Genomic DNA, 19802 nt, shown 5'->3' on the forward strand with positions numbered 1-19802 from the left:
AAAGGGAATGCTATCCTTTATTACGAGAGGGATTGAAAATAAAAGTAAGCATGCAATGCATTAGTTATACAGGACATTGGTGAGACCACATCTTGAATACTGTGTGCAGTTTTGGTCTCCTGATTTAAGGAAGGATGACAAGCTGTTGGAGGCAGTTGGAGGAGGTTTACTAGATTGATACCTGGTTGACTTATGAGGAAAGATTGGACAGACTGGGATTGTTTTCACTGAAGCTTAGAAGAATGAGGGGAGACTTGATTGCAACATACAAGATCCTGAACGGTCTTGACAAGGTGAAGGTGAAAAGGATGTTTCTTTTGTGGGGGAGTCCAGAACTTGACAGCACTGTTTTAAAATCAGGGGTCACCCTTTTATGACAGATGAGGAGAAATGTTTCCTCTGAGGGTTGTGCGACTTTAGAATTCTCTCCCTCAGAAGGTGGTGGAGGCAGGCTCATGGAATAATTTTAAGACGGGGGAGATTGATTCCCTTGCCTAACAAGAATCTAAGGCTATCAGGGGTAGATGGGAGTGTGCAATTCGAGAGACAAACAGATAAGCCATGATCTTATTGAATGGCAGAACAGGCTAGAGGGGCAGAATAACCTACTTCTGCTCTTAATTTGTATGTTCGTATGCAGGCAGTAAGAGGAGCAAGAGAGACGCCAGCCCCGGAAGCAAGGCAAGTTTGTGGGGCCTCACCAGAGACAATCAGCTGGGCCCCGTTGAGGCAAGGGGGTGGGGGGTGAAATGTAGTTCAGTGGGGGTGGTTGGGCTGTGGGGGATGCCCTTCGTGGAGCACAGGATCCCCGATCAGCAGAGCCCCCCCCACCCCCCCAAGGAGGCCTCCAGGTTTTACTGAGCAGCCTGTGGGTCCAGCAGAAGCGGGAGGAAGCCCTTAAGCGGCAGTTAATTGGCCACTTAATTACTCGCTCTGGGCAATACAGGTGTAAATTTATGCCTGGTAGTTGTCATGTTGATTTAGACACATGACTGATTACCTGTATAATCGGACAACAGGATCTGAAACTGTTAATTACGGGCACTTTTCTCATCTGTCCTTACCATACCAACTATCAACATTGTTAAACAACTTTACAGCAACATTTTTCAGTTTGTAGTTGGAGTGGCCCAAAGTATTAAAGGCATATTGATGAGCACAAGACACAGTACGTGGGTAATTGTCAACTTCAGCATCTGGGTGGTAACCTGGTGGAATGAATAGTTCTCCCTTTATACAACACAACTGATCTGCATTTCACTGATTTCAATTAAAAGAAATTCAGGCAGGCTAACAGGCAGGCATGTGCTCAGCCAGGTTAACACTCTGGCAGCAATGCTGAAAATAACCCCCACATCTTAGCATTAATGAGATATGCGCCGGAATTTTACACCACCCCAACAAGCGGGTAGGTGGCGTAAAATGGAGCGGGAGGCTTTCTCGACCCACTCCCCCCTCTGCGGAAGAGAGAAATGGCCCCCGGCCAATCAAGGCGTTTAAGTGGCCACTTAAGTGTGGCAAGTGTGGATCTTGCGTGTGGCAAGTGGGCATCCTGGAGCCAGGAAAAGCTGCCTGGGAAAACCAGACAGCTGCCAATTGTCAGGGGGGGGGGTGGGGGGGCTGCTCATCGGGCCCGATGAAGGACCACCGCCGCTACCCCAACCACCCCCAGCACACCCCCCTTCCCCCCACCCTTGCCTCACCAGGGCCCGAATTATTACTCCGAGAGGCAACCAAAACTTACTTTTCCTCTCAGCTCCATGTCGTCTTCTATCTCCGGCTGGGCTTCAGTCCCAGCAGTGGCCACTGCTCCCGGTTGATTGGCTGGCAGCTCAATGAGGCGGGACTTCCTGCCTCAAGTGGGTGGAAGTCTCACCTCGGCACATTTAAAGCCTGGGGACCCGTAAAATACAGAACAGATCCCCAGGCGAGGTGGAAACGACGTCACCACCGACCTTTACATCGGAGGCTGGTTCCCGTCCGCCCACCGTAAAATTCCAGCCAATGTTTCCAATCTGCTGTATTCCTGATTTTGTGGCTTATGTTTTCAGCATTGTGCAAATTGTATAAATTGCCCCATTTAAAAAAAAATGCAGTAGAACAAGTAGTCACTGATTGATGAGTATCTGCTTTTCTTGGAAATAAGTTGATTAACCAAAACCACGGGCTTTAACCAGATGAATATGAAAAATGAAATAACATCCTTCTGGCACAGAAATTATTCCAAGAGAAGGCAAACAAACTGCAATGGTCCAGACTATGGTTGTCAACCCTTCAGGAATTAAAGATTAGTTGCCAGGATACTGCAACATACAACCCAGGAGAACAATTCTAGGGACATTAAAAAAGTGTTCATGAGCTTTTCATTTTCTTTGAACATTAGTTATAAAAGTTTTGGAGACAGTATAAAAAGGCTATTCAACTAGCAGTCAAGCATCATCCAACTGAGTAATTTTTCTTCGAGTGGGAAATCAGTGCTCTGCAGGATAGATGCATCGGGTGACCAGTGGCTTGCGTGTGGTGATAGGGAGGTTGAAGGCAAGAGGTCATATGAAGAAACTTCCAGGAAAAGATCCAGAGTTGTTAACCCTAGTTGAGTCAAATTCAGCTAGGAAGTTAAAAAGAAATGCTTCAACCTTCATCAACAATGATGACATCTGCAGCAAGTGTTGGTTGCTGGAAGAACTCCGGCTCAGAGTTGATGATCTGGAATCTGAGCTTCAAACACTGCGGCACATCTGGGAGGGGGAGAGTTACCTGGACGTTTTGTTTCAGGAGGCAGTCACACCTGGTAGATTAAGTAATTCAAATTCAGTTAGTGATCAGGGACAACAGGGTGTGATTGCAAGTGAGGCAGGTAGGGGGATCCTGAGTTCAGGAGTGGAGGAGCCTCAGCCTTTGACCTTATCCAACAGGTCCGAGATACTTGCTCCCTGTGTGGATGGGGAAAAGGGCTGCGGGGAGGATGAGCCAACTGACCACGCCACCATGGTGCAGAAGGCCATTCAAGAGGGGGGAGCAAAAAGACAAGTGGTAGTTATAGGGGATTCTATAATTAGGGGGGATAGATAGTATCCTTTGCAAGCCGGATCGGGAGTCCCGCATGGTGTGTTGCCTGCCCGGTGCCAGGGTGCAGGACAACTCTGACCGGCTTGAAAGGATATTGGAGCGGGAGGGAGAGGATCCAGTTGTTGTGGTCCACGTTGGGACTAACAACATAGGCAAGGCTAGGATGGAGGACCTGTTTGGGGATTATAAAGCACTGGGAACGAAATTAAGGAACAGGTCCTTGAGGGTCATAATCTCCAGATTACTGCCCGAGCCACGTGCAAATTGGCTTAGGGATAAGAAAATTAGGGAAGTAAACACGTGGCTAAGGGAGTGGTGTGGGAAAGAGGGGTTCCATTTCATGGGGCATTGGCATCAGTTTTGGAACCGGGGGGATCTGTACCGATGGGACGGTCTCCACCTGAACCGATCTGGAACCAGTGTTCTAGCGAAATGGATAAATAGGGTGGTCTCTAGGACTTTAAACTAGTCAGTCGGGGGGGGGGGGGGGGGGGGGGGGAAGGGAAAGGGAAAACGACAGGGAGTATGATGATAAATAAAAAGGTAAGCAGCAGGTTAACATGTGTGCAGGAGGGTTTAAGTTCAAGGCAGACTATGAAAGAAGCAGAAAGGAAGGATAACTCAGGAGATATTATTAGAGATGTTGGAAATCATGAGGGTAAGAAAGCTAGCATAAAGGCACTTTACCTGAATGCTCGTAGCATTCGTAACAAGGTTGATGAGTTAACGGCACAAATCATCGTGAATGAATAGGATTTGGTAGCCATTACGGAGACATGGTTACAGGTTGGTCATGACTGGGAGTTAAATATCCAGGGGTACCAGACTATTCGGAAGGACAGACAGGAAGGTAAGGGAGGTGGTGTAGCTCTGATAATCAAGGACGACATCAGGGCGGTGCTGAGAGATGATATAGGTTCTATGGAGAATGAGGTTGAATCCATTTGGGTGGAAATTAGAAACTCTAAGAAGAAGAAGTCATTGATAGGCATAGTCTATAGGCCACCAAATAATATCACATTGGGGCGGGCAATAAACAAAGAAATAACTAATGCCTGTAAAAATGGTACGGCAATTATCATAGGGGATTTTAATCTACATGTAGATTGGTCGAACCAGCTCAGTCAGGGTAGCCTTGAGGAGGAGTTCGTTGAGTGTATCCGTGATAGTTTTCTTGAACAGTATGTAATGGAACAGACGAGGGAGCAAGCTATCCTAGATCTAGTCCCGTGTAATGAGACAGGAATAATTAATGACCTCATAGTTAGGGATCCTCTTGGAAGGAGTGATCACAGTATGGTTGAATTTAGAATACAGATGGAGAGTGTGAAGATAAAATCCAATACCAGGGTCCTGCGCTTGAACAAGGGGGACTACATTAGAATGAGGGAGGACTTGGCTAAAGTAGACTGGAAACAAAGATTTTATGGTGGGACAGTTGACTAGCAGTGGAGGACTTTCAAAGCAATTTTTCAAAGTGCTCAGCAAAAGTATATTCCAGTGAAAAGGAAGGACTGGAAGAAAAGGGGTAATCTGCCATGGGTGTCTAAGGAAATAAGGGAGGCTATCAAATTGAAAGAGAAGGCATACAAAGTGGCCAAAAACAGCATGAAACTAGAAGATTGGGAAAACTTCAAAGGTCAACAGAAAGGCACAAAAAGAGCTATAAAGAAAAGTAAGATAGAACATGAGAAAAAACTAGCACAGAATATAAAGACAGATAGCAAAAATTTCTATAAATAGATAAAACGTAAGAGTGGCTAAAGTAAACGTTGGTCCTTTAGAGGATGAGAAGGGGAATTTAGTTATGGGATATGATGAAATGGCCGAGGCATTAAACAGGTATTTTGTATCGGTCTTCACAGTGGAGGACACTAATAACATGCCAGTAATTGACAAAGAGACGAACGTAGGTGAGGACCTGGAAACAATCATTATTACGGAAGAGGTAGTGTTGGGCAAGCTAATGGAGCTAAGGATTGATAAGTCTCCTGGCCCTGATGGAATGCATCCCAGGGTCCTAAAAGAGATGGCAGGAGAAATAGCAGGTGCACTGGCGGTAATTTTCCAAAATTCGCTGGTAGTCCCAGCAGATTGGAAAACAGCAGATGTGACGCCACTGTTTAAAAAGGGAGGTAGACAAAAGATGGGGAATTATAGACCGGTTAGCTTAACTTCTGTCGTGGGGAAGATGCTTGAGTCTATTATCAAGGAAGAAATAGCAGGGCATCTCGATAGAAATTGTCCCGTTGGGCAGACGCAGCATGGGTTCATGAAGGGCAGGTCATGCTTGACAAATCTTTTGGAATTCTATGATGACATTACGAGCAAGGTGGACAATGGGGACCCAGTGGATGTGGTGTACCTAGATTTCCAAAAGGCCTTCGACAAGGTGCCGCACAAGAGGCTGAAGCATAAGATAAGGATGCATGGCGTTAGGGGTAAAGTATTAGCATGGATAGAGGATTGGTTGACTAACAGGAAGCAGAGAGTGGGGATAAATGAGTGCTATTCTGGCTGGCAATCAGTCACTAGTGGTGTGCCTCAGGGATCTGTGTTAGGACCGCAATTATTTACAATTTATATAGATGATTTGGAGTTGGGGGACCACGTGTAGGGTGTCAAAGTTTGCAGATGACACTAAGATGAGTGGCAGAGCAAAGTGTGCAGATGACAAACTTTGCAGAGGAACATAGATACATTGAGTGAGTGGGCAAAGGTCTGGCAGATGGAATACAATGTTAATAAATGTGAAGTCATTCATTTCGGTAGGAGTAACAGTAAAAAGGATTATTATTTGAATGGTAAAACGTTGCAGCATGCTGCTATGCAGAGGGACCTGGGTGTCCTTGTGCATGAATCGCAGAAGGTTGGTCTGCAGGTACAGCAAGTAATTAGGAAGGCAAATGGAATTTTGTCCTTCATTGCTAAAGGGATTGAGTTTAAAAGCAGAGAGGTTATGTTGCAGCTGTATAAGGTACTGGTGAGGCCGCACCTGGAGTACTGTGTGCAGTTTTGGTCTCCTTACTTGAGAAAGGATGTACTGGCACTGGAGGGGGTGCAGAGGAGGTTCACTAGGTTGATTCCAGAGTTGAGGGGGTTGGCTTATGAGGAGAGACTGAGTAGATTGGGATTATATTCATTGGAATTCAGAAGAATGAGGGGGGGGGATCTTATAGAAACATATAAAATCATGAAGGGAATAGATAAGATACAAGTAGAGAGGATGTTTCCACTGGCAGGTGAAGCTAGGACAAGAGGGCATAGCCTTAAGATTAGAGGGAGCAGATTTAGGACTGAATTGAGAAGGAACTTCTTCACCCAGAGGGTTGTTAATCTATGGAATTCCTTGCCTAGTGAAGTAGTTGACGCTTCTTCAGTAAACGTCTTTAAAGCTAAGGTAGATATCTTTTTGAACAATAAAGGAATTAAGGGATACGGTGAGAGCGCGGGTAAGTGGATCTGAGTCCACGAAAAGATCAGCCATGATCTTATTGAATGGCGGAGCAGGCTCGAGGGGCCGGACGGCCTACTCCTAGTTCTTATGACTACACAAGCCTGCACCACTGTATAAAGATTTCATAGTTCTATGAAACTCAAAGGACTACTCAATAGAGCTAGTAATCATTGTGTAACTAAACATGAAAAATTCCTTAGATGCAAGTATTATCCAATTTAAGCCTTCCTCTATAATGAGTGCAGCATTGTGCTTGCTACTTGCCAAGCTGCTGTATTATTTTAATAAGCTTGTCACAGAAAATGATGGAAACCTCTAATCTCAGCCATAACGTTAGAAGCAGTAAGCAACCATAAGTGAAGCATTTATCCCCACAAACAAGGAATTGATCTCCAGTCACTTTCTCCTGCAATTGATCGAAATCAAGGGAATCAGCAATTTATCCTTTATAAAGTAGCCTAATGTAGAGACCAAAAAGGGGAGAAATTCTAAGTTAGATTAAAGAACTTGCATTTCTTAGAATATTACTAAATATAACAGGTTATAAAATATTTAAGTGTATAGTCACTGTGACTTAGGCAAAAGTGGCAAACAACCTGCACACAGAATACGAAATGACAGGTTTCTGGATTATTAATAGTTTTTTTCTTCAATGAAAGGATTGAATTAGTTTCTAGGAAAAAATAGTCTTGCATTATTTTTGCACCTTTCACAACCTCAGGACTTCATTGGCTGTAAAGCATTTTGGGAAGTACTTTTTGAAATGTAGTCACTGTTGTAATATAGGAATCACAGAATGGTTACAGGCCTGTAACCAGTCATTTGACCTGTCCAGATCATGCTGACTCTCAGCAAGAGCAATTTAGTTAGTCCCACTCGCCCCTCCCTTTCCCCATAGCCCTGTAAAACTTTTCCCTTCACGATTGAATCTGCCTCCACCACCCTTTCAAGCAGTGCATTTCAGATCATTAACCACTTGGAGCATAAAGAATTTTTTCCCTCATGTTGCCTTGGGTTCTTTGGCCAATCACCTGGTTCTCAACACTTCCACCAATGGAACAATTTCTCTCTATCTCCTCTGTCTAGACTCATGATTTTGAGCACCTCTAACAAATCTCCTCTCAACCTTCTCTGCTCTGAGAACAACCACAGCTTCTACAGACTATCCGCGTAACTGAAATCTCTCGGCCCTGGAACCAGTCTCAAATCTTTCCCGCACTCTCCCTAAAGCCTTCACATCTTTCTGAAAGTGTGCTCAGAATTGGACACAATACTCCAGTTGACACCAAACCAGAGTTTTATAAAGGTTCATCATAAATTTCTTGCTTTTATCTTGTATGCCTTGATTTATAATCCAGGATGCCATATGCTTTAGTAACCACTTTCTCTACCTGCCCTACCACCTTCAATTTGTGCCCATATACCCCCAGATCTTTGTTCCTGCACCCCATTTAGAATTGCACCTATCACTTTATATTGCCTCTTCACATTCTTCCAACTAAAATGTATCCACTTCACACTTGTCTGCATTAAATTTCATCTGCCCATGCCACCAGCACAACCCCCCTCACAGTTCACTATACTTCCAAGTTTTGTGTCACTGACAAATTTTGAAATTGTGCCCTGTACAAAGTCCAAATCATGAATACAGATCAAGAAAAGCAGTGGTCCTAGTACCAATCCGTGGAGACCACCACTTTCTCCAGTCCAAAATACAAACCATTTACTACTATTCAGTTTCCTGTCACTTCGCTAATTTTGTATCCATGCTGTCACTGTCCCTTTTATTCCACAGGCTTCAACTTTGCTGGCATCCCTATTATGTAGTACTTCATCAAACGCCTTTTGGAAGTCCATAGCCACCACATAACTGCATTAAGGTAACGGCGAGGGTTGATAAGGTTATGAAAAAATTCAATCAAGTTCACTAAATACAAGTTGCCTTTAAAAGTGAAGTCACACAAGGCATGGAAGATTGCGCATTAAAAGCAGAGGCTAGTTTGGGGTTGCCACAACTCAGTCTATTTTAAACTGATACAACAAGGAACGGTTTGTCTCAGCTTAGTCCCATCAAACAGGATGAGGAGGAACATTAAGCAATTAGTAATTCTGCTGCAAGTAGGCAGCGGAAGAGGTGTATGCAAAGAATATACTCCTGCAAAAGGAGGTAGCCAGTTAAGACTATAGGCATGTGGGTGAATCCCTGCTGGTAAATCTCTGCACCACCCTTCTGCTTCCAGATATCAGAATTAATTGAGAAGCAAACCCATGGTCAGGGGCAGTGAAACTTTCATAACTAATTAAAATCAATTATATTTTTAATTACAACTCTAAAGCACATTTGAAAAATTTTCTACATTACAGTCAAAACAAAGACATTGTATGTTAAAATAGAATGGGTGACATTTCATTGCAGGATGCATTGAACACAGCTATGTCAGGTTCCGACTTTCGCAAAATCCATTTGAGTGCTGCAGCAAACATTATACATGCAGGTGATATACTGTGGTAGATCTAATATTGTAAGGTCTGTCAGTGCTTGTTCCCAAGAACCAGCTCTAGTACAGTATTTCAGCTTTGACAGACAACATGCATTGCCACTCCAAAGACAGTGTTGCAAGTGTTTTGTTTACCCTTCTGAAATCGATCTGCACCAAAGTAAATTTTTAAAATTAAAAATGCAATTATTTCATGTCTTAATGGCTTCGAGCTTCAGTTGAAGTAATAAAAGCAAACCAATAAATGCAGCCTCAAACCAATTGCGGATCCTGCGCAGAGATGCTCCCATTGTACTCTGTAGAGCGCTTCAAAGCCACCGATTGTCTCTGGTTGGAGTAGAATTAGACTATCTCCCAACAACCTCCCCCCAACGCCACTGCTCACCCCCCCAACCCATCCTAAAGTTTTTCAATCCTGAACATTTGCCCGAAATGTACCTCAATGCAGAGACCAGTTTCTCAATCCCAGAAAGCACATAGTTTTCCAATGGTGCCATGAAACCATAATCGATTGTCATAAAAAAACTCATCAGGTTCACTAATGTCCTTTAGGAAAGGAAATCATCTGTCCTTACCTGGTCTGGCCTACATGTGACTCCAGACCCACAGCAATGTGGTTAGTGCTTAACTGCCCTCTGAAATGGCCTAGCAAGCCACTCAGTTGTCAAGGGCAATTAGGGATGGGCAACAAATGCTTGCCTTGCCAGTGACATCCAAATCCCACACACACTCAGGACATGATAGAAAAGCAGCAAATGTACACCTAGAGCAGTATGTAAATTATATTTGCCGTGGACAGTCCCAGACTCATGCTTCTCTCAATCCCTGGCTGCCCACCATAAGCCAGCAATTATTCTTCCAGTGTTACTGCATAGACATAATCTAACCATAAGAATGCATTTCAATTTTGTTTCTGAAGTAAATCAAATTGCTCTGGCTATAAATAAACTGCATAAAATACTTGACAGTATGTTGACCTCGCAGTAAGCAGTAGCAGATGTGACAGTTGTCTTGAACTCAGAAAAGGCTACATTATACTGCAGTTTCCAAATCCTCTCCTCCAACACTTCCAAACATAGCCAAAACCAGGTCCGTTGGCATTGGAGGTTTATAGGATATATAGTTACACTATGACAGCTATGACACTGCAAATATTATACAAGATTTATACCACATCCCAAATAGGGAATGTAAACCGAGTGGTAAGACTATAATTTGTTTAATTTTATTAGCTATAATCAGCACATTGCATTTTTCTCCCGATAATCTTAAGTTACAGTTGAGTGAACAGAACACCACCAGTAATTGCAAACTTGTGTAATGAGGATGTAGTGCCATACGAACATACGAATTAGCAGACGACCATTCGGCTCCTCTAGCCTGCTCCGCCATTCAAGATAATGGCTGATCTATTTGTGTCTCTAATTCGATACTCCCATCTACCCGACAACCTTTGATTCCCTTGCCCAAGAATCTATCTACCGCCGCAAAAATATTCAATGACCCCGCCTGCACCACCTTCTGAGGCAGAGAGTTCCAAAGACGTACAACCCTCAGAAAATTTCTCCCCATGTCTGTAATAAAAGGACAACCCCTAATTTTAAAGCAGTGCCCCCTAGTTCTGGACTCACCCACAAGTGGAAACATCCTCTCCACATCCACCTTGTCTAGACCGTTCAGGATCTTAGAAACTTCAATCAAGTCCCCCCTGCCCCTCATTCTTCTAAACTCCACTGAAAACAAGCCCAGACTGTCCAACCTTTCCTCATAAGACAACCCAATCATTCCAGGTATCAATCTAGTAAACCTCCTCTGAATCGCCTCCAAAGCATTCACATCCTTCCTTAAATAAGGAAATCAAAACTGCACACAGTATTCGTGATGTGGTCTCACCAATGCCCTGTATAACTGAAGCATAACATCCTTACTTCTATTTTCAACTCCTCTCATAATAAAGGATAGCATTCCATTAGCCTTCTTGATTACTTGCTGTACCTGCATACTAACTTTGTGACTCATGCACGAGAACACCTAAATCCCTCTGCAGCTAGGAATTCTGCAGACGTACTCCATTTAAGTAATACACTTTCTTATTCTTCGTGCCAAAAAGTGAACAATTTACATTTTCCCACATTATACTCCATCTGCCAGATTTTTGTCCTTCACTCAACCTATCTATATCAGTCTGTAACCTCCCCATTTCCTCTTCACAACATACTTTCCTACCTATCTTTGTCATCTGCAAATTTAGCTACCATGCCATCGCTCCCCTCATCTAAGTTGTTGATATAAATTGTAAAAAGTTGAGGCCCCAGAGAACCCTGCGGGACTCCACTCGTCACATCCCCCCAATCAGAAAAGGACCCATTTATGCATTATCTGTTTTCTGCCAGCCAGCCAATCTTCTATCCCCTACACCGTAAGATCCTACTATGCGCAGTAACCTTTTATGTGGCACCTTGTCAAATGCCTTCTGGAAATCCAAGTACAGTACGTCAACAGGCTCCCCTTTATCCACAGCATGTCACTCCTTCAAAGAACTCCAATAAATTGGTTAAACAGGATTTTCCTTTCACAAAACCATGCTGACTATTCCCAATTACTGTGAGTTTTTCCTAAGTGCCCAGTCATTGCCTCCTTAATGATCGATTCCAATACCTTCCTCACAACAGACGTCAAACTAACTGGTCTATAGTTACCTGTGCTCTGCCTACCCCCCACCCCCTCTTGAATAGAGGAGTTATATTTGCTACTTTCCAGTGTGATGGAACCTTTCCAGAATCCAGCGAATTTTGAAAATTTAACACCAACACATCTAAAAGCTCATTAGCCACCTCTTTTCAGACCCTAGGATAAAGCCCATCAGGACCCGACTTATCAGCCCACAGATCCATCTGTTTGCTCAGTACCTCTTCCCCAGTGATTGTAATTTCACCGTTCCTCTTTTCCTTCCATCTCCTGATTTATAGCTATTACTGGAACGTTTTTTTTGCATCATCTATAGTGAGCTTACCAGTCAGTTCACTGCCACCACCATCACCACCCCCCCCCCCCCCAAGACAAATATTAGGAACCCAGCCCATAAAAGGGAAAAGAGATGGAGTATCCTCAACAATTCTTGGAAGATGGCGGCCAGTGGACAGTGAGGTGAAGAACCCCTGAAAAAACAGTGGAGTCCCAGCACCCAAGTGAAATGATCAAAGTAAAACATGAAAAATACAAGCGTCCCAACATCCATCTCCCACCCTCAAATGCACCTCCTTCATGACCTATAATTCCCCTCCTTCAGAGTGAACAATAATCCGTGACCCATCCAGCCACAAGCAGCAAGTTGTGTTAGCATCACTCCTCTCATTGGCCCAAATATCTTCAGTTCACTGTTGGCTGCAACACCTCCACCTCCATCCTCACTCTGGCTGACCTCTCATTCAATGTAGATTCCCCCTCATAGAATAACCTCGTCCCATCTTATTTTCCTGTTTACAGTAACTCCTTCCTACCAGACAGAATTTCCCATTCACAGAACCCTCTGCCTTCATCCTTTAGGCCATGTAAATAAAACTTTTAAAAAAAACAAATTCTGCAAGTTAGAACGTTCCCCAAAACAGCAGCCGAGTCCATAATTCAAACAATTTTCTTTTCTTAGCATAGTGAAAAGATCTGAAATTTAGAATTCTATGAGTCAGGATAAACAAAAGGATTTAGGTACACTAGCTTAGTGCTTACGTTACTAGACTAGTAATTCAGACACTAATTCAAATCCCATTATAGGAGCTGATGTGAATTTAAATTCAGTTAATTAAAATAAACCTGGAATAAAAAGTTAGCATCACTAATGGTGACCATGTAACTACCAGATTGTTTGAAGAGGGAAGGAAATCTGCCACCTTTACCTCATCTGGCTTATATGATTTCAGACCCACAGCAATGTTGGCTGACTCTTATCTGCCCTCTGAAATGGTCCAGCAAGCCATTCAGTTGTATAAAACTGCTACAAGAAACAAGACAGACCAAAGACCTGAAGGACATATCTGCCAGACAGGGCCTAAGAACTTACTTCACCTAATCCTCACCAATCGACGTGTCACAGATGCATCTGTCCATGACAGTATTGGAAGGACTGAACAATGCACACTCCTTGTGAAGACCAAGTCCTGTCTTTACACAGAGGATATACTCTATTGTGTCATGTTGCAATACTATGCTAAATAGGATGGACTCAGAACAGATCTAGCAGCTTAAAACTGGGCACCCATGAGGCTCTGTGGGCCATCGGCATTCCACCACAATCTGTAACCTTGTGACCCTGTATATCTTTCACTCCATCATTACCCTCCTGCTAGGGAGCCAACCCTGGTTCAATGAAGAGTGCACGACAGAATGCTAGCAGCAGCACCAGGTATACTTGAAAATGAAGTGGCAATCTGGTGAAGCTACAACAGAGGACTGCATGCAAGCTGAACAACAGAAGCAGCTTGCTATAGAGCTAACCGATCCCACAACTAGATCAAAGCTGTCTGAAGTCTTGCCATGTCCAGTCATGACTGGTGCTGGTCAATTAAACAATTAATGGGAGGAGGAGGTTCCACAAACATCCCCATCCACAATGATAGCAAGGTCCAACATGTGAATGGAAAAGACAAAGTCGAGGCTTTGCAACCACTTTCAGCCAGCAGTGCTGCGTGGATGATCCATCAAAATCTCCTCCTGCGATCCCCACCATCACAGAAGCCAGTCTTCAGCCAATTCAATTCACTCCATGTGATAAAGAAACAGCTAAACACACTGGACACAGCAAAGGCTATGGGCCTCGGCAACATCCCTGCTACAGTGCTGAAGACTCGTGCGCCTGGACTAGTCACACCTCTAGCCAAACTGTTCCAGTACAGCTATAACACTAGCATCTACCTAGCGAAGTGGAAAATTGCCCAGGTATGCCCTGTCCCCAAAAAGCAGAATAAATCCAATCTGGCTATTTATTGCCCATTAGCCTACTCTCAATCATTAGCAAAGTAATGGAAGGGTCCATCAAGCAGCACTTGCTCATCAATAACCTTCTCATTGATGCGCGGTCTGGATTCCTCCAGGATCACGCTGCTCCAGACCTCATTACAGCCTTGGCCCCAAACGTGAACAAAGGAGCTGAATTCCAGAAATGAAATGAGAGCGACTGCCCTTGACATCAAGTCAACATTTGACTGGGTGTGGGATTAAGGAGTCCTAGAAAAATTTAAGCCAATGGAATTCAGGGGGAAAACTGGTGTCATACCTAGCACAAAGGAAGATGGTTGTCATATAAAAGTTCTAATGAAAGGTCACAGACCTGAAAAGTTAACTCTGCTGCTCTCTCCAGAGATGCTGCCAGACCTGCTGAGTATTTTCAGCACTTAGTTTTTATTTGAGATTTCCAGCATGTGCAGTACTTTGCTTTTATTTAAGATGGCTGTGGTTGTTGGAGGCCAATCATCTCAGCCCCAAGACATCGCTGCAGGAGTTCCTCAGGCCAGTGTCCTAGGCTCATGAATTTTCAGTTGCCTCATCAATGACTTTCCCTCCATCCTAAGATCAGAAGTGAGGATGTTCACTGATGGTTGCACGGTATTCAGTTACATTCACAACTCCTCAGAAACTGAAGCAGTCCATGCCTGCATGCAATAAGATCTGGACAACATTCAGGTTTGGGCTGATAAGTAGCAAGTAACATTTGTGCCACACAAGTGCCAGGCAATGATCATCGAGAGAATCTAACCACATCCTCCTTGCATTCAACAGCATTACCAACACCAAATCCCCCATCAACTTCCTGGGGGTTACCACTGACCAGAAACCTAACTGGACTGGCCACAAATACTGTGGCGACAAGAGCAGGTCATAGGCTGGGATTTCTCAGTAACTCACCTCCTGACTCCCCACCATCTACAAGGCTCAAGTTAGGAGTGTGATGGAACACTCTGCATTAGCTTGGATGACTGCAGCTCCAACATGCAAAGCTACACACCACCCAGGACAAAGCAGTTCGCTTGATTGAGACACTATCCACCACCTTAAATATTCACTCCCTCCACACCATGGTTGCAATGTATACCATCTACAAAGGTGCATGCAGCAACACACCATGTCTTGTTCAAAAACTACCGCCTAGAAAGGAAAGGGCAGTAAGCACGTGGTAACACCGCCACCTCCACGCCTCACACCATCCAGACGTGGAAATATATCCTTCAACATCGCTGGGTCAAAATCCTAGGACTCCCTACTGAACAGCTATGGGAGTAGCTTCACCTCATGGATTACAGCAGTTCAACATAGCTGCTCATCACACCCTTCTCAGGGACAATTAGAGATGGGGCAATAAATGGTGGCCTTACAACTACACCCACATCCAATGAATAAATATAAAAAAGATGTCCAAGTACACACATCATTAAAAGATAGTGCACTGGTAGAAAAAGTAATCAAAGACTAATGGATGATGGCCTAAAGCACAACGGGAGATGGAGACATTGGAATTTAAAATGAGAAGTGTTGCTTCAGTTGTACAGAGCCCGAGTCAGAGCCCACCTGGTGTACTAGTCAGTTTTGGACATCAAACCTCAGGAAAGATGCATTTGCCTTGGAAAGGGAACAGCACAGATTCACCTGAATGAGAATAGGGCTTAAAAGACTAAATTATGAGAACATATTTCATAAACCGTGCTTTCATATGTTTGAGTTGTGATCTAATCCAATCAAAGTATTGAAAATGGTTGAAAGATTTGATAGTTTCACTAGATTAACCCAATTTCCTCTCGTGGGGGAGTCCAGTACAAGTGGGAATAATCTTATTAGAGCTAGGCCACATGGACGTGAAATCAACAAGCACTTATTCACAGTTTGTGAAAATATGCAACTCCCTCTCAACTGGCTGTGCAGCCTGGGTCAATTGAAATTTTCAAAATTGAGATAGATGGAATTTTTTTTTGTTGGGGAAGGGCATGAAAGGATATGGAGCAAAGGCAGGTAAATGGAGTTGAGGTACAGATTAGACATTATTTAACTGAAAGGTAAAAAGGCTCTAGGAGCTGATTGACCACCTGCTCCGATGTGGTACATTCAAGTCTCCAGGAAAGTATGCAGTAAATTCACAACTGAAAGATTCAGGAAACAAATGACGCAACTTATGGCACAAGTCACAGATCACACTGGTTGGAATTTTACATTGAATGGATGGGAGCCGGACTCAGACGTGAAAGTTGATGGCGAACCCGCTTCCGCCCAGCCTGGGGATCCGTCCCGTATTTTACGGATCTCTAGGCTTTAATTGTCCCGAGGCAGGATTTCCACCCACTTGAGGGAGGAGGACCCGCCTCAGTGAGCTGCTGGCCAATCAGCGGGCCAGCAGCTCTTAGTCCCAGCAGTGCCACTGAGAGCGGTGGCCACTGCTGGGACTGCAGCCAAGCCAACACCATGGATCAAAGAGGGAAAGTAAGTGGGGCATGCCTCAGCAGGGGGATCGGTCCTTTCCTGGTGAGGCTCGAGTGTTTCTTTGGGGGGAGGGGGTGTCTTGGGTCCCAGGGGTAGATTGGGAGGCAGGGGCAGCCCTCAATTGGGTACTCTGTGCCCGACTGCCATGTCCCCCTCCCCCAGGGCGCGGAAAGGCCGGCAGCTTTCACTAGGCGGCCTTTCACGTCCCCAGCATATCCTGTGGAGGCGGGCGAGGGCCGTTAAGTGGCCACTTAAGGGTCTTGATTGGCCTCGGGCGGGCAGGACATTTCCCACTCCCCCCACTGTAAACTTGTCCGGAGGCGGAGTCAGGGCAGGTAGGCCTCCCGGAGCCTGCCGCTCAATTTTACACCGCCCTCACGCCACCACTGGGCCAGCATAAAATTCCAGCCACTGTTCCAGGAAATTCTGGTCCATTGTTATATGAAAGGCACTATGTAAGACATCTTGTAACTATGCTGACAATATTCATAAAACCAAAATTTATAGTTCCTAGCACATTAATAAATGCATATGACTTTGCAGCCTACTATTACAAACCTTGTAGTGCAAAGATCATTGGAAAACTGTCTGTCGTATTTAAAACAATCTCGTGCCCAAAACAGTTTAAAATATTTATAAAGCTGCAACTAAAAGGCTGAAATGTAATGGCAACCGATGACTTGCAATTACCTGATCGAGAAACTTTATTTTTAATTTGAGTGGCTGGCTTCATTAGATTTTAAACTACTCACTACAATTACTAAGTTAAATGGATCAAAGGCGGAAATAATACACAGGTTTGGATAGGAAGATTGAGTTACATTTGTGTATTGAACGGTTAATTAAATGAGCGAGTTTTACTAGCTAGAATATTTGCATGCAAGTTTTAAATTTCTACAATTTACATACATAGTATAAGGTGACAGGATTGGAAAAATAAGGTCGGGGAATGCAAGAGAATGGGTCAAACTGTAACTTCAATCTAGTCCTTGGCAGTAGGAATAACTGAAGAGTGATGAATCAAAACCATGGCTGCTACTACTGACCTGTTGTAGAATTGGTCCAAGAGAATTCTTGTCTTTCTGACCAACACCATCTTTCTGTAATCGGGCCAGAAGCTCTGGTTTCTTGAAGGGTTTTAGTACCAATAAGTGGATCACCCTATCCCTATAAGATCGTTGGGAAACACTGTTGTTTGTATTGCACTTCCTTATTGTACTTGCAGGATTAATAGGGGTTGACCGTTTCCGTTCAGGTACAGCATCTGGGATGCCCGGAGCGGGTTTACGAATTTGCACTCGCTTACCTAGAAATGGTACAAAAACAACTTCTAAAGTAAATGAAAATCAAATGAGAAAATTAAATTGTACATGTATGCTAAAATAAAATGTATTTATTTTGTGTTCAAAGATAAATGCACGCAAAGTCAAACTGCTTGGACAAAGTCTTTTCAGCAAAGTTTTTGATGACTTTAATACAAATGGTTCTACATTGTTGTTAACAGTGAACTAACATGGAAACCACATCCATGTTTATAATAAACTACAAACCCACTTAGTTACATCATAACAGGTGACGTTTCTCAAAGCGGACTTAATATTTTTAGTTCACCTTTCCTCTTCCAAACCAAGTCTCCTTAGCTCTGGAGTTTGCAAATAAGAGAAAGAATTTCTAAGTATAGTTTCTATTGCGTAAACGTGTTGAAATATAATAGGAGTATGAGTGTCTATTATATAAATTGTTACAATGTTAAATGCTTTAAAAGACTATCTGCATGGCTATCAGCATCCATCTCATTTTACAACATTTTATGCTAAATCCAAAATTCTGCAAATGATCATGAATGCCATTAGTGAATTGAGGCAATGCTTCCAGATAGGTCACGTCAGTGACATTACACAAAGTTAATTTTGAAAATATGGCAAAAATGTGCTTAAAGCTAGCCCATGGTACAATCCTCTCTCGGTAGGCAGCTCAGGGAACAGATGCAGCTGAATTTTGCAAAGGCACAGGAAAGGTTTGTCCAGAGCTCACCCTTAGTTAAGGACTGCAAAATCTGGCATGGTAGAAACTGTAGTCTGCCTTTAAATGAAAATTGCAGTGATGGAAAAGCTGCCTAACTGTTCAGTGTACTAAAGCAAAAACATGTGGGCAACACTGCTACTTTTGATGGTACTGGAGACACTGAAGCACCCAAGGAGGTTGTACCTATTTGGGGTAAAGGTCACACTCCAGTAAAAGAACAAATTTGAAAATGAGGATGTGAATTTTAAATTGGAAGCATTGGAGGACTGAGAGTCAACGTAAGTCAGGACGATAGGCGAGTGTGACTTGGCGTGGTTAGAATACAGGCAGCAGAATTTCGAGCAAGCTGAAGTTTATGAAGAATGGGAAGCTAACCAAGAGAACAGTGAAGAAATCAAGTCTGGAAGTGAGTGAGCATGACAGTTTCAGAAGAGGGTGGAGGTCAGAAACACGCAATCTTATGGCGGCAAGGCGGTGGGAGGAAAATGCTGTGGTTGACAGCATCAAAAGACAGCAATGAAGTTAAAAAGGGTGAAGAGAAATAGTGAAACATGTTCATTAATATTTTTGACTTTGATTAGGCCATTTCAATAACGTGACAGGGATGGAATCCACACTTGGGAATATGCACAGTTCTGCTCTCCATATTATTCAAAGAGAGAGGCACTGGAGAAAGTGCAAAAATGATTTACAAGTTTGATACCAGAACACAGAGGCTCTTTTCGCTAGGAAAAATAAGGCTGAAGAGTAACCTCGTTGAGGTCTTTAAAATTATAAACAGGTTTATAGGGTAGATGCAAACAAAATGCTTCCACTTGGAGGAGAACACAAAACTAGGGGCCATAAATATAGTCACTAATAAATTCAACCAATGAAACTTCATTAACCAGAGTGACTAGAATGTGAAACTTGCTACCCATTCACCCACACTATCCCCGTCACCCTGCAAATTTATTTCCCTCAAGTGCCCATCCAATTTCCTTTTGAAATTATTGATCAGTTCAGTTTCCATCACCCGCGTGGGCAGCAAGTTCTAAGTCATTGCCGCTCACTATGTAAAAAAAGTTCCTCCTCACATCCCCCCTGCATCTGTTGCCCAAAACCTTAAATCTGTGTCCCCTAGTCCTTGTACCATCAGCTAATGGGAACCGCTTTTCTTTGTCTACCTTATCTAACCTATCATAATCTTGTACACCTCTGTCAAATCTCCCCTCAAACTGCTTTGCTTCAAGGAGAACAATTCCAGCTTCTCCAACCTAACCTCGTAGTTAAATTCCTTCATCACTGGAACC

At 43.5% G+C, this 19802-nt stretch overlaps 1 protein-coding gene across 4 annotated transcripts in view; it reads right to left on the reverse strand.

Moving 5' to 3' along the window:
* The window catches only part of ell2 (elongation factor for RNA polymerase II 2), a 214071-nt gene that overhangs the window by 113527 nt on the left and 80742 nt on the right, over nt 1-19802 (reverse strand). For all 4 annotated transcript variants that reach the window (XR_010974870.1, XM_068029729.1, XM_068029730.1 and 1 more), the window contains exon 5: nt 17532-17791. Coding sequence is in view for 3 of the 4 variants with exons in the window: in XM_068029729.1 (XP_067885830.1) it covers nt 17532-17791 (260 nt within the window). In the remaining variant the exon portion in view is untranslated. The remainder of the gene's footprint in view (nt 1-17531; nt 17792-19802) is intronic.

This window comes from Heterodontus francisci, chromosome 4, assembly GCF_036365525.1.
Source record: "Heterodontus francisci isolate sHetFra1 chromosome 4, sHetFra1.hap1, whole genome shotgun sequence".
NCBI classification, from domain to species: Eukaryota; Metazoa; Chordata; class Chondrichthyes; order Heterodontiformes; family Heterodontidae; genus Heterodontus; species Heterodontus francisci.